Consider the following 13,459-nt stretch of genomic DNA (forward strand, 5'->3'; position numbering starts at 1 on the left):
AAAATGTCAACGTCTTGAGCCTTCTGCAGCCAAGACTGTAAACCGATTTTTTTTTTTTTTTTCAGAAACCGACTATCGTAATTAATAAAATGGGTTGTTCGTAAACTGAGGTTCCACTGTAATGAAATATTTACAAAGATGTGAGGGGCTTAGGACTGAATGATTTTTGAAAAATAATCGAATTATTGAGTTTTCCCCTCTCAATATTGTGATTGTGACTTATTGTGCGATTATTTTTTTCTGTATCCTCTTATATTTGAGTAATGATTATTTTCCTCGGATTGTTGAAATTAGCCCATGTACAACAGTCGGGTTGCCTTTATACTGATACCGGTACAAGCGACAGAAAGATCATTTTTATTTTAAAATGAGATGGGTTTTTTTTTTTTCACTCAATAATTGTATTCTTTCATGTTTTTCTGTGCACAAGTGGCCTGAACTCGGACCGGGTGTTTCTACTTTGTATGGAGCATCCCTGAAGCATACTGCCTTGTCTTTTTTAAGTTTCCTGTCAAAGCTTCTCGCGGTTTACCTCGGAGGCATGTGCTCGCCTGTCAGCAGCACTTGTTTCTGTGAAAATGAAGATATGCTTCTGCGCTCAGTTAATGCAATATAACCTCTGTCAAACAGGAAGTTTGTTTTTTTTTCACCAACCCCCTCCCGTTCTTCTTCTTCTGTGCAGACTTTGAACAAAAGAGCTCCGCCTCCTGTGTGTACTCGAGGGCGGCGCGAATCCCCAAATATCAGCGACGGCAGGTTGAAAGGCACAAAATAAGGTCAGTGTCACCGTGCTGCATTATTAATGGCCGACTGTTTATCGCCTCGCCCGTTGAATCGGTGCGGCCCCGCCATGAAATATTGATGCAATTTCCCTCGGCTTAACACGTAGAGGAAGCGACGGGATAAAGAAACGAGGTGTAACGCTGGGTGGCATGATGCCTGCTCGCGGGGAGTGTCAAACACAGCAACGGAATCACTGCTTAGGTGGGCGGTTGAAGTACTGGATGCATGATCAAGTTAGCGCCACTACTCTACCATTGAAGCTTTAGCTGCTGCTGCTATGAAAGGAGGAAAAAACTGATGGTGTTGCCACAATCATCACCAGACCTCAACCCTATTGAGAATCTCTGAAGCATCCTTCAATATTATCCATGTAACATTGTTCCTTGACCTCACATCTTTTGATCGGTGTTTCCCAACCTTTAGTGCGCCAAGGTTCGCATTACATTTATATTGTTACGTTACAAACATGTCACAGCACACCACCAAGCCAAAACGGTTTTGTAACTTGTGACGGGACATTTCAAAATGTAACGATTTGATTTGGTTAAATTAAATTGATTTTCCGATTAAAATCGCTTTTTGTTACACCCCTAATACTATGTGTGTATGTATGTACAGTATGTAGAGTACGTAGAGTATGTGTATAAGAAAAGACGATTTGATACGTACCTCAATATATGGGGTGCAATATGATTCAAAGATAGTTTGATTTGAAATTGCAATGATTCAGTTCAGTGGAAATATGATTCGATTTGATAAAGTATAGCTTAGGGGAGGGAGGGAAAGCTTAGTTTTTGTTGTCATTTTTCATGCATATGAATGAACCGGACGATACTGTAAATGTGGCATTTCCTTCAAAGATATATTTCTCCAATAAAAGACGATTTGTTATGTATCTCGTTATATGTTGTAAGTAGTTGAGTTAAAGTGAAACGATTCAATTTAGTTTGATTCGATCGCTGGCATCAGGCCAAAACCTCCTATGCCACAATTTGATGGATTTGATATTTTTTTCACAAATCAATACTATTAGTCAATCCGTCAATCCGCACGAGTGGGTGTTGAAAATGGCTTGCGCTCTTTGACGATGCAACAGACTGTTTTTGGGCTCCCCTTAAAAGGGATGATTTTGGTATATCTATATATACATATATACAGACATTTTGTACAGTATATGTTTATATGTATAATATTTCCACACATATCATGACATTTTCCATTGCAGGTGCACTCACTGGTCACTTTTTTTTTTTAAACAAGCACATGCTGTCTCCTTGTTGTCTTCTCTTTGTCTCTTTCATGTTAAAACCGCTTACTAATTAAGCCAAATGCCACCGCATCCAGTCCATACACATACACACACAGGTACACCCCCCCACACGCACCCCCCCACACACACGCACCGCCCCCCCCCCCCCCACACACACACACTAAGCTCTTTAATGACCCACATGTGCCAGCATCTTTATTATCCACCCAGCCAGCCAGCCAGTGTGCGTGTATGAGTGCATGCATGCCGTTTAAGTGATTGTAAATCACCCCACACAGTAATGGCGCAGATTAGCACGCTATCAAAAAGCTTTCTTCATGCACGATGCGCTAACATCTCGCAGGCCGTAAGTGTTTTTTATGCGAGAAACGCGAGGAGCCAATAATGGCCGCTCGCCTGTCCCACGCTATTAAGGCCTTACGCCGCATGATGAATGCTCAAAAAGCACAACGTAGCGGCCGACCGGGGAGGGGAAATGGCAGGTTATCGTCACGTTTGAGAATATGGCCGACATTCTGCGACAGATGAGAGATGCTTTGATTTCCTCTTCCTGTTTTGGGAGAGCAAACTGCCCACCCCTTTTTACTTCCCTCCCCCAGCTCGCACAGCCTGCTATTGTGACCCATGAATTATTGATTAACCTGGGTAATAGAAAAGATATAACTGTAGCGTGCTTTTGACCTGCCTCTTCTGCAGTGGATCAGTTGGAACGCGGGCATATTATGCATGCTGATGAGAACATCAAGTGTGGCTATAAATTCAGCCGGCATGCCGTTTCGGTGCTGTGACGTCACACGGGTGAGGAAGTGGTAGTCACTTTTGTTTTCCTTTTCCGGCAACAATTTCTGATTCGTTACAACACCTAAGAATCATTAAAGTTACTCGAACGTAAAACTGTATTTTAACTGCCAAGCTTGTTTTGTTTGTGTGTGCTTGATCACTTGTTGCTAGGCAGAATTTGTAACTGCCCCACTACAAATACCAAATGGTTGTCACACTTTAAATTAAAAAAATAACATTAAATGAAACTTTTCAGTATTTGAAACTCATTTGGATTTTAGTATTGGCTTGGTAGCAAGTGAGTTGAGGAGCTTCATTCAGACAAAAGTAGTCCTTTATCGATGTGTTGTGCCATTTATAAGCAATTGCCATTTATAAGCAATTGCAAGCACTTTTTGCACACGTCATGACATGAGCATCTATTATTCACGCATTTAGCAGACTCGCCCATTGCATTTGAGAGTGGAGACAATGGCTTGATTTTTGGTGATTTTTTTTTTTTTTTTTTTGTAATTCAAATTTGTCAAGGTTTTTAATGACACGCTTCTCTGCAATCTGTGAAAGTTGCAAGACATATATTTTCAGGGACTTAAATGCTCATTGAACTGAGCTCTTTAGACATTTGCTGACTCTGCAACTTTAGATTTTTTTTTTTTTTTCATGAATATTGTGATCATTGTGGCATTTTAAAATATGCCCCTGTTTTAAGGTTGGACCACCTTGGAAGTCATCCCGCAGGGGGCAACATCCTTGTGACGATCTCGCAGATCAATAACCCAAACGAACGCTGCCTTTTTCAACCCAATCCCATTTTCCAGCTGCGGGCATTTTTTTTTTTTTTCTTGTGTTCAACAGGCTGTGCAGTGTGTATATAAATATACAATTAAACGCCCCAGTAACTTGCATGTTTTCATTAGAAAAGGCACCTGAAAGAAGGTGACCGGTGGCAGTAATTGAATGGGTCTGTGTTTACATTTATTCATGAAACCACCTTTTTTCATCCCCACTTCCACCTGTCACCCTTTCCATTTGAGACCCCCATCAAACTTGGCCCTCCGATCCCTAATCAGCCCCCCGCCCCGCCTCCGCCACCCTTCGCTTGTTCACCACCGAGTGATTTTCATGCATTCGGTTCTGCTGAAAATCTATGTGCACTCAGCCACATCCTTTATTGATTACTCACAGTGCAAACAGTAAGGCCCGGCGTCATATACATAATTGGACAGTTGTCAGGGGAGGTAGATTCGCTGATAACCAGCATCTTATTTCCACTCCCTGCTGGATGCAGGGTGTGGGCGGGTACGTACCGTGAAAATGAGCACGCTCTCCTTACATGGCAGATAAATATAGATACAGCATGTTTTTGTTTTTTAGGAAAATTCAGCCAGGCTTGATTGGTTATTTTATGCTTCAGTGGAATGAGTGTATATAAAGTTAAAACGGCAGTGTTTTGTAATAGAAAAAAAAAAAAAGCAAAACTTTTCCCACCATTGATGTGACCCGTACTATAAATCAGGGACATGCGGTCCGAGGAGGCAGGGGATTCCAATAAATTAATCATAACCCTTTCAATTCTTTACAGATTTTGACACGGATTAGTTTGTTTGAAATATCAGACATGCAGGAAATGCAAAAAGATCTCCACTTGAAAATGATGTAAAATTGGCCGCTGTCAAGCGGGCACTTGGAGACCGCCCTCCGTCAACGTGCGTCCGTGTGTGACGACCACTTTCTTTTTTTTTTCCCCCCCGGAAAAAAAGGTGAATGACGGACTTTTGTCTCATGATCATCTTTTATCTGAAACCCAAGAGCCTTCAGTATGGAAACAAAAACAAAGCAAAGTAAAGTAATTGGACCTTGCCATTCCAATACTTTTGACGGACGATAGAAGGGTACCCACGTTGCAGACGGATAACGAATAACAATTTTTTTCCTAAAAATTAAGCGTCTGTAGGGGTGTAGGGCTCTGAGATGTGCAGACTTGGGTCAATTAGTGGAGCTCAAGGTTCAAGGTAAACATGGTGAAGCTTCATTTAGCTGTTATGCTGCACCAAATGGAATAAGCTCTCATCCCTTTGATACAGGTCCTCTAAACAATTTTAAATATTTTTTTCTTTGACATATTTTAGAAACCTACTTTTAATTCTTTACTTTTAAATGTTTTTAAAGTTTTCTGCTAATGTGCTTAAATGTTGTCAATGAACATTCCAGTCATTTTGGTAGCTACTTTAGTTTTCTCGACTTTGCTTTTCAATGTTGTTAACTGTTGGGTCGGTAAATGCTTGTAGGTTTTGTGTCTTTGCTTGCGTGAAGCACATTGAGTTGCCTTGTGTATGAAATGTGCTACATAAATAAAACTGCCTTGCCTTGCCTTGCCTAAATGTTGCTACCTTAACGACGTTTGATAAATCTGCTTTAAGAGTAAAGTGTCTTATCCTTATTATGTAAATACTTCCTATTGGTCCCTTTTTGTTGTTTTTCAATACATTCATGTTCTGTACATGTTCACTCTAATCTCGTAAGCGCATCGCCCTCAATTGTAGTTTGATTTTTGGTCATATACAATATGAATACTGTGGAGGGACTGGTGGGCTATTTTAGACTGATACACTAATAATATCATACAATCCAATACCACTTTTTTTGTATAGCGCATTTCATAACAGGTTAATTGTCGAATTATATATTTTTTTCCTCTCTTTTTACAATAACGTTGTGAATATAGTGGGCCGGTCTGAGCCATGAAACTCCAGGACTAAGTCCCATTTCGGCCCCGGTTGTAAGTGGAGTGTACTGCATTGTAATTGGATAACTTGTGTCTTATTCTGAGACATAATTGGCGTGCACATCCCCGCTCTCGGGATGTGGATAACCGGAACCTAATCTGATGTAGTCCTGTTCCTTTGCGGAAAATCACAATGATGCCAAATAAATGCACAGTATACACACAATACCACAAGAAAACATCTGTCCATCTGGGTTTGAGGGACAAAAGGCAGCCTGTAGAATTACATTTTGAGAGGCGCGGTAGAAATAATACCACCTTAATCGCTGCTAAAGTCAACACCTTTCTGTCTTGGGGAAGAAGAAAAAAAAAGAAGAAGACTCCTTTAAAGTTTGTAGTTTAGTAATGAAAAGCACACATTGGCTGCTGCAATTACCTGACCCGTGACACCAAGGTGATGAGATGTCCCGGCAGAATCCCAGCTTAGCCCAGCTGCCTGCTCGGCGGATAATAGATTCAGGCGCACAAATGCTGGAAGCAGCCGTGTGTAATAACTCTATCAAACTCACGTCTCCCGTGTGTGTTCACCGGGTTAGACACACACAGCCAAGATGTCTGTCGGAATTTCCCATTTTACTCCTCTTCGGCCCTTCCATTCCTTCCCTTTCTATTCCCCGGGAATCGTTGGCTTGGGGGCGTGTGTGTGTGTGTGTGTGGGGGGGGGGGGGTCGAGGTTACAACCACTGTTTGTCTTGTGTGCTGCTGGGATCCGAGGAGGCTTCGCATTACGGAAACATCCACTTACAAGGATTGGCACGTGGAGCCGGGGAGGCAAATGAAGCGGCACCCAAACACCATTCATATTTAATACTGTGTAGTCTGCATAGGAGGGGAGACTCTATTCACTGGCTCAAGGCAGCTGCTGCTGAAACGGGCATGATGGTATGATTTTTGTGTTTATTAATTGTTTAGAATTTTCTCTATCATATGGATATCAAGCCGCCGGTATGACGTGAAATTTGTCAGCAACCAGCAGAGAGTGCGATTCATTCAGGCCCAACCAGTTTGCTGCATGAACCGGCTGCAGTAGAAATTGGTGTTGAACAGGAATTTAGCAAAAATTTGTGTTGGGCAGGTTTAATGGATCTCAAGAAATCTCATGTGAATGCCGAATGAAAAAATGTGTACGATACCTGTGAATTTTTTGAATGTGGAAAATTATAGCCTGCAAGGCGTCATTTTTGGAATATTTTGAAATTGGAAAAGAAAAACAGCAATAACATACCATTGTGTGCATTCAGTATTCACACAATAAGCATCATAGCTATATTTGAAGTATTAATTTCATCCTACGACAGTAGAAACGCGCGCTTTATCTCTGTATGTTGTATTTTGATGTTTTTAGTGTACAGCACTTTGATTTGCATTTTATATGTGAAAAGTGCCATATAAATAAAATTTGATTTGATTTGATGATGTATATTGGTGTCCGATACAGTAGCATGGCACCCGGCTGTCGCAGGCTAGCGTACATTACGTGCCTCAATGTTGTTCCTCGAGCGGAAGCGACATGCTCAGTGATCCGCAACCGTCGAGGATGTCACCGCTGCTCTTTTCTTTGCTTCCTTCAAAGGTGGCTGCTTTGGCTCCATTATGTGCTTGAAAGACATCATCCTGGATTATAACATGGATATATTTTTGCAAGCACAATGGTTAGCTACTTATTTAAGGGGCAACTCAAGATACGTTTTCTCTGCAATAGTATGCTCTATGTGCTTGCTCTAGTCCAGTCTGATTAATATTGTGTTTGTGGAATAAGAATGAAGCGGATTATTTTACCCATTTCCATCCATCGTCAGGGGCGCCATTTTGGCCTTGTACGGACCGCCCTATGCTATCAACTAACACTGGCGTCAAACTGCTTTCAGGCTAACATTATGAATGTCACAAGACCAAACCTTGAAAACAGGTTCAATCTGTGACGTGACTCCAAATAAAGTTCAGATGTTCTAGTAGGCTTGGCTCTTCCTGTCGCTTTTGTTGTCACATCTTCCAGTACAAATCATGGTCTGAAGAGAGCTTCCTTGACAGCAGATGGATCGCTTTGTTCAATCAGAAGGGTATGAATGAACAATTTGCAGGGCATTAAACGTAGCATGGAACACTATGAATTCAAGGGTGTGAAGAAGTTTCAGCAATTACTGGCAAGTAGTGGCTGTTTAGAACATGGGACAACAATCACCTGCCTTCTTAACCCATTAAGTCCGTAAGCGCCTGGCTAAACGTCTCTCTAAAACCTAAGGTCATCTTTGGAATCACCCTCAAAAACCTGAAGTTTTCCCGGAAATTCAACACCTACAAAATAATTGATATCCCAGCCCCTGTAGCAGGTAGAAACATAATTCCAAAATAATTGCAGATCTTAGACGTGGCTATCACACAGTCAAGTCAAATTTATTTATATATCCCTTAATCACAGGAAAGTCTCAAAGGGCTTCACATATGCACCAGATCATATACATGACATCCCCTGATCTTAAACGCCATGAGGGCAAGGAACAACTAAAAAAACAAAACATCTGGAGAAAAGTGAGAAACCTTGAGAAGGGACCACAGATGGGGGAATCCCCCTTCCAGGATGATCAGGCTGCAATGGATACCGAGTGGGCAACATTGGCCCGAGTTTATTCATCTTTACTGTTTCAATCGAAGATGTAAAAATAAAGTGTCAGCGCAAGAGAAGCACAATTTTTAATTTTAAAAATCAAGATGTTATTACCATCATCCATACATCACAAAATCGTCCATATCGTCATTGTCTACAAACTTAAATCTTAACCATATATTACATTCGACTGGTTCTACTGGTTCAAAGTCCACAAGCACGTGGTCTTTTTCACGTCAATTATTTCAGAGCTCCCGCAATCGTCTGCGTCCGCCATTACGGCCCGAAAAAAATTCCGGATATCCTTTGAGGACTCACGACACCGTCACATGTATATTCCAATGCATTTCATTGGCTAAGAGACCGAGAATCGGTTTCAAAAAATAAAATGACGTATGCGCTCCCTCGGCTCGAAAAGTAGAAAGACGCAACAATGTTCCCGGTTCTAGTGGTAGAAACGCGGTTATGTGCTCCCGGCCTTAATGAGTTAATATGTCTGTGTTATGGGGCAAGGGAGCATTATCGGACCTTTGCTACATTTTGGACAATGGTAAATGATTGCTTGGTCTTCTGGCTCTGATGCAGCAATTTTGCTGTACCTCTGAAAAGGGGTAAAACATAAACACCTTTCACACTGTTCGCTAAAAGTGCATTGACCAAAGACAAAAGTGGATCGTTGCAACGATTTGTGTTACAGCTCTGATTCTACACTTTGCATTGAAGAGGCATCCAAACAGGCAGGTCTGTACTGCACAGTGCTGTGGGTTGCGAGGAGAAAAGGAATGGGGGGGGAGGGGGGATAATTTGGGGTTATGGGGCCTCAACCAACGCTGGGGTGCTGTGGGCTCCTCGCGGTGAGTTGCAAGTGTCACTTTATTTTATTTCCCGCTTTTCATCATCCTGGCAGAACCTGCACAAAGCCGAGGAGGAAGACGAAGTCACCTGAGAGTCTCTGGAATTCGCCGGTTTAGACTACAAGTCATTAGCCGACACTCGAGAGGCGCACCTCGTGTGTCCCCCCCCGCAGTCCCGCCCTTAACCGTTGATGGGATGATTGACAGCCAAGCTGGGCTTTGATGGCGCCATCATTACGGCGTCCGTGACATGTGCTTGAAGGCGACTGAGAAATAAGGCAAAGGCCATGAAAACATGAACTGCAGAGAACGCGTAGACTGCAAATCAATCCAAAACGTCTTGGTAGCTATTTCGCGCGGAGTGACTGCATGACGCGAGCAGATGATGTCATCAAAAGTGTCTGGTGTGATGATAAAAGAGCTTGAACGCATCAATTTGGTACATTAGAGTGGTAATAGAAGAGCTGTCATTTATTTGCCCTCAGCAGAAATCTGTGATTTCCCACAGATTTAAACGTCATACTTCCTGCCTTTCGGGTGTCCACGTACATGCGTAACAAATGTTATTGGTCTCATGTTGGTAAAATATTTTAATAAGTTTTATATTTACAGCCTAGAACAGAGACACAGGAGAAGCGAGAGAGAGAGAGAGACAACTTAATGTAACCGTAGAATTGAACCAAGGGACAAACTTTCAGCTTTTAGAAAACTGCAGTTGTTTGTTTACATTCAAACTAGGGCCTCAGCTACTCATCTACTAGAAGCTTCCGGCAACAAGAGGGAATAAAACTGCACGTCCTGTCATGCTAAATGCCAATGTGATCTTGGATATTTTAATTACAGAGCAAAATTGCATTTGTTATAGTTGTACTATTATCTTAATTAGTTTCTTTTATACATCAATTTAGCGTGTTGAATAAATAAAAGTCTGAGAATGTGAAATGGGCTTTGTATCCTTCCAATTTTCTGACCCCTGTGAGGAAGTGGTTTGGACAGCCCCGGTTTTCACAGAACAGCGACCCGGAAAAAAGGCGTTAAAATGCCGTCTTTTACAGCCGGTGTTTTTTTCCCCCCTCTGCCTGTAGGGGGTGGACCCTCATTACAGCCCTTTCCCGCCTCCTTTATTTCACTCCATTAGGCACCCCTCTCCTCTCTCGCCTGCACATATGACACAGTCCAATCAATACACTCCCACTGGCTTCCTCAGCGGGCTCCTCCAATGAATAGATTGTGGTGGAACATTAATTGAATTGTGAAGTGTGCGCAGCGCTGTAGCACACCTTTTATTGGACAAACACAAATATGTCCTGGTAACGCCTCAAACCACCAACTATCCACACAATTTTTTTTTTTTTTTTTAACACCCCCCAAACATGAGGTAGTTTGCCCTCATAAGCGCGACATCACTTAGCCTCGCGCCGCTAAGGTTGATGTTAGCACCTCAGGCCCCTTCTGGCTGCCGGTTGAGGGGGTGCACCCATAGGTGGTAGGAGTGGCAGTGGGGTGTGCATGCTGACAGATGCTACAGTGGAGGTGGATTGATGGACAGCAGTTTAAGCCGCCCTTTCACGCCGCCTGTCAAAGTCGGCTATTTTTCCAGGTAGCTGTTCTGTGTGAATGGCAACAATGCGGAATGGGGGTGCAAAGGTGACCTGGAGGTATTACTACAGCTGGAAAAAGCAAGACGGTGCCTTTGTGAAAGGGGATTCCACAATACCGGGGCATGTTGTGTTGAAAGCAATCAGACAAGCTGTAGATACCTACAGTAGTTATGGAAGTATTTTATGCATCATGACATAATGTGATTATGTGAACCTGTTCGCCGTGTAAATTTACAGGATGGCTACTGCTTGTAAAATCTCTTAACACATACCCAACTGAACGGTACTTGACCAGAAACTGATTTGTTAGATTTTTTTTTTTTTTTTTTGGGGGGGGGGGGGGGGACATTTATGATACAAATATTTATAAAGCCAAAATACTAACAGGATTTATTTCATTTTTTGTAATGGACCACAAGCTTTTTTGTGAACACAATGTTTTTTTCTATAAATATAGATGAATGCATATTTATAAGTAAGTGAAAAGTATCTACATAAGAGATTCTTACCATTCCTTCCATTGATCATGATGGGGAATGTGAGCTTACTCGCCAACAGGCAAACTAACGGCGGTCAAATAACAGCAGTTGTTTGTTTACATTCAAACTTCAGCTGCTGCTGTCAAGGGGAGTGACAATGTGCACGCTTTAAGGGCGAGATCATAATTTCAGCATCTTGGCGCCCTCATACTGGTCAGTGGAGACATATGTATATATACATATAATGTTATATTATATATACATTTTTGTCATAGTAGTGGTATTAGTATTCTTATTATTGGTAGTAGTATTTGTGTTTTTTTTTTTTTTTCATGTCCACCACTTTGTTAGAGCTGGGATTGTTTCTCTAAAATGATGAAAATGAACATGAAAATGAAGTAGCATAGTAGGGCTAGTTAGATGTTCTTCGAAAAAAGTTTTTAATCTTAAAAAAAAATGATATTCCATGTTATTGATTAATGCACTTGCCGCCATTTGCGAGTCACTTACCAGGTGCCAAGGCAAATATTTAGCTCATTATTAAAATTTAATAGCAATCCTGCACTGGCCCCCCTTTTTTTTTTTTCTCCTTTTTTTCCTAAGGTCCAGTATCTACTATTAAATCCCTCCACTCTCCCATAGATATATGACACGTAATAACAGCATGAATATAAAAGAGATTAATAATTTAGAGTGAGCCAACAAATTAGGACCATCATTAAAATAAGCAGGGCTCGGGAAGCGTTTTGCATAAAAGCGAAGGCGCCCGGTTCAAGGTAATGCCGCGGCTCATCTTGATAAAGAATTACAACATTAATTCAGCCGACGCTCTCCTCATTGCCCCGACATCCCCGGAGCATTTCCCATGGTCGTCAAATGAAATAATGGCACGGACCGAGGCGCTTATTTCCATTTTTTAACCATCACACCTTGACAGAGTTTTCACTTCACGTGTGTGCAGTTCAGGGCCTTTTTTTCCCCCTCTTCTTCATATTGATGGCCTCTTCCCCTGGGGTTGGGGTTGGGTGCCACCGGTGGTCCTCGGTATGTTCAACCCCTCCAACGCAAACACTCACACTGTGACCTCTGTGGGTCAGTGTTAGAATCACACAGACATGCGAGGCCTTTGATGCGACAGCTTGACAGATGTCCTAATTGACTCTATAAGCTGTGTCAAGTGAATATGATCAACAGGGACCCACTCTAAGGATAAGAAAGAGATGTGTGAAATTTAATCGATTACAAATCAACAGCAATTTTGATAATCTAGTAATCGTTTAGAGCCATTGTTTTACTTCAATTGTCCAAATTTTCTGATTTCAGCCTCTCAATAGTAATTATTGTCTAATTTCTGGAAGCCATTTTTGTCCATCTCAGGGGCGGCCATTTTATCAGTTGCTATTGACTGAAAATGACATCGCATTTGCTCAGGGTTCCGGTAACAACCAATCGACCAATCACGGCTCACCATTTTTCTCAAGTTGAGCCGTGTTTGGTCATTCACCTTTTTTCTCAAGCTGAGCCATGAGCCCTGTCTCATCCTAACCTGTCTTGCCTTGAGATTCCGCAATTCCAGGTGGCTTTTGCGCAATCCTGCCTCCATAATTGTTACTCGAATCCAGGTGACACACACGCAGTCGGCTTCACCCGTACCTACACCTGTGTTGCGTTTTGCCCTTAAAGCGTACGCTTTCAATGCATCCGATTTCCGCTGAGCAAACACGTCACCTCGCACAACAAACTCTCTTTTCAAGTCACGCGTTGCTGGAGGCGACGTGTGATTCTGCCGTTTACCCGCTGTTTTGAATTCTTAGTTGAGCTGGGATGAAAAGATAACGGCAAAAAAGACTGGCAGAGACGTCTTAACCTGCTTCCGCATCGCCCCAGTTTTGCAGAGATGCCTTAATGACGCCAGGCTGACATTTTTCCCTGCCGGGACGAACCTGCTTTGAGACTGCATTTTTTTTCCTGACTCCCTCGGGTGCAGTGCCCTCTGATGCCTCGCGCAGTCTTGCACAACGTGGCTTGTTGGTAATGAAGGCTTTGGGCTACAGGTGATAGCTGCTTTAGGAAGACTTGTAAATAAGGAGGATCATGTGACTGTTACCCAAACTGCACGCTGACAGGTTTACAACGCGCCAAGATTGGAGACTTACTTGGGATTGATTGGCACCGCACAGCATAGCATCATGGCTCCTGTTCTGTCTTGTCATGTCTTGTTGTGTCCTTTGTCTGCGCTTCCCTGTCTCAACCTGTTCCTTTCGGTCCTGTCCGGCCCGCCCTGCACGAGCCCATCCTGCCC

General features: G+C 42.4%; 1 protein-coding gene across 5 annotated transcripts in view; it reads left to right on the forward strand.

The window, feature by feature from the left end:
- LOC147146032 (uncharacterized) overlaps positions 1-13,459 on the forward strand; it is an 87,142-nt gene that overhangs the window by 3,681 nt on the left and 70,002 nt on the right. Inside the window, exons 2-4 of one of the 5 annotated variants that reach the window (XM_086033905.1) lie at positions 683-776; positions 8,921-8,964; positions 9,131-9,719. In XM_086033905.1, coding sequence (XP_085890031.1) covers positions 683-776; positions 8,921-8,964; positions 9,131-9,300 — 308 coding nt within the window. In that variant the 3' untranslated portion in view covers positions 9,301-9,719. Of the gene's footprint in view, positions 1-680; positions 777-889; positions 1,528-3,542; positions 3,927-8,920; positions 8,965-9,130; positions 9,720-13,459 lie in introns of those variants that run through there. The other 4 variants (XR_015087198.1, XR_015087200.1, XR_015087199.1 and 1 more) reach the window with 4 other exon arrangements.

This window comes from Filicampus tigris, chromosome 6 (genome assembly GCF_054856515.1).
Source record: "Filicampus tigris isolate MCC_2025a chromosome 6, RoL_Ftig_1.0, whole genome shotgun sequence".
In the NCBI taxonomy this organism is placed as follows: domain Eukaryota; kingdom Metazoa; phylum Chordata; class Actinopteri; order Syngnathiformes; family Syngnathidae; genus Filicampus; species Filicampus tigris.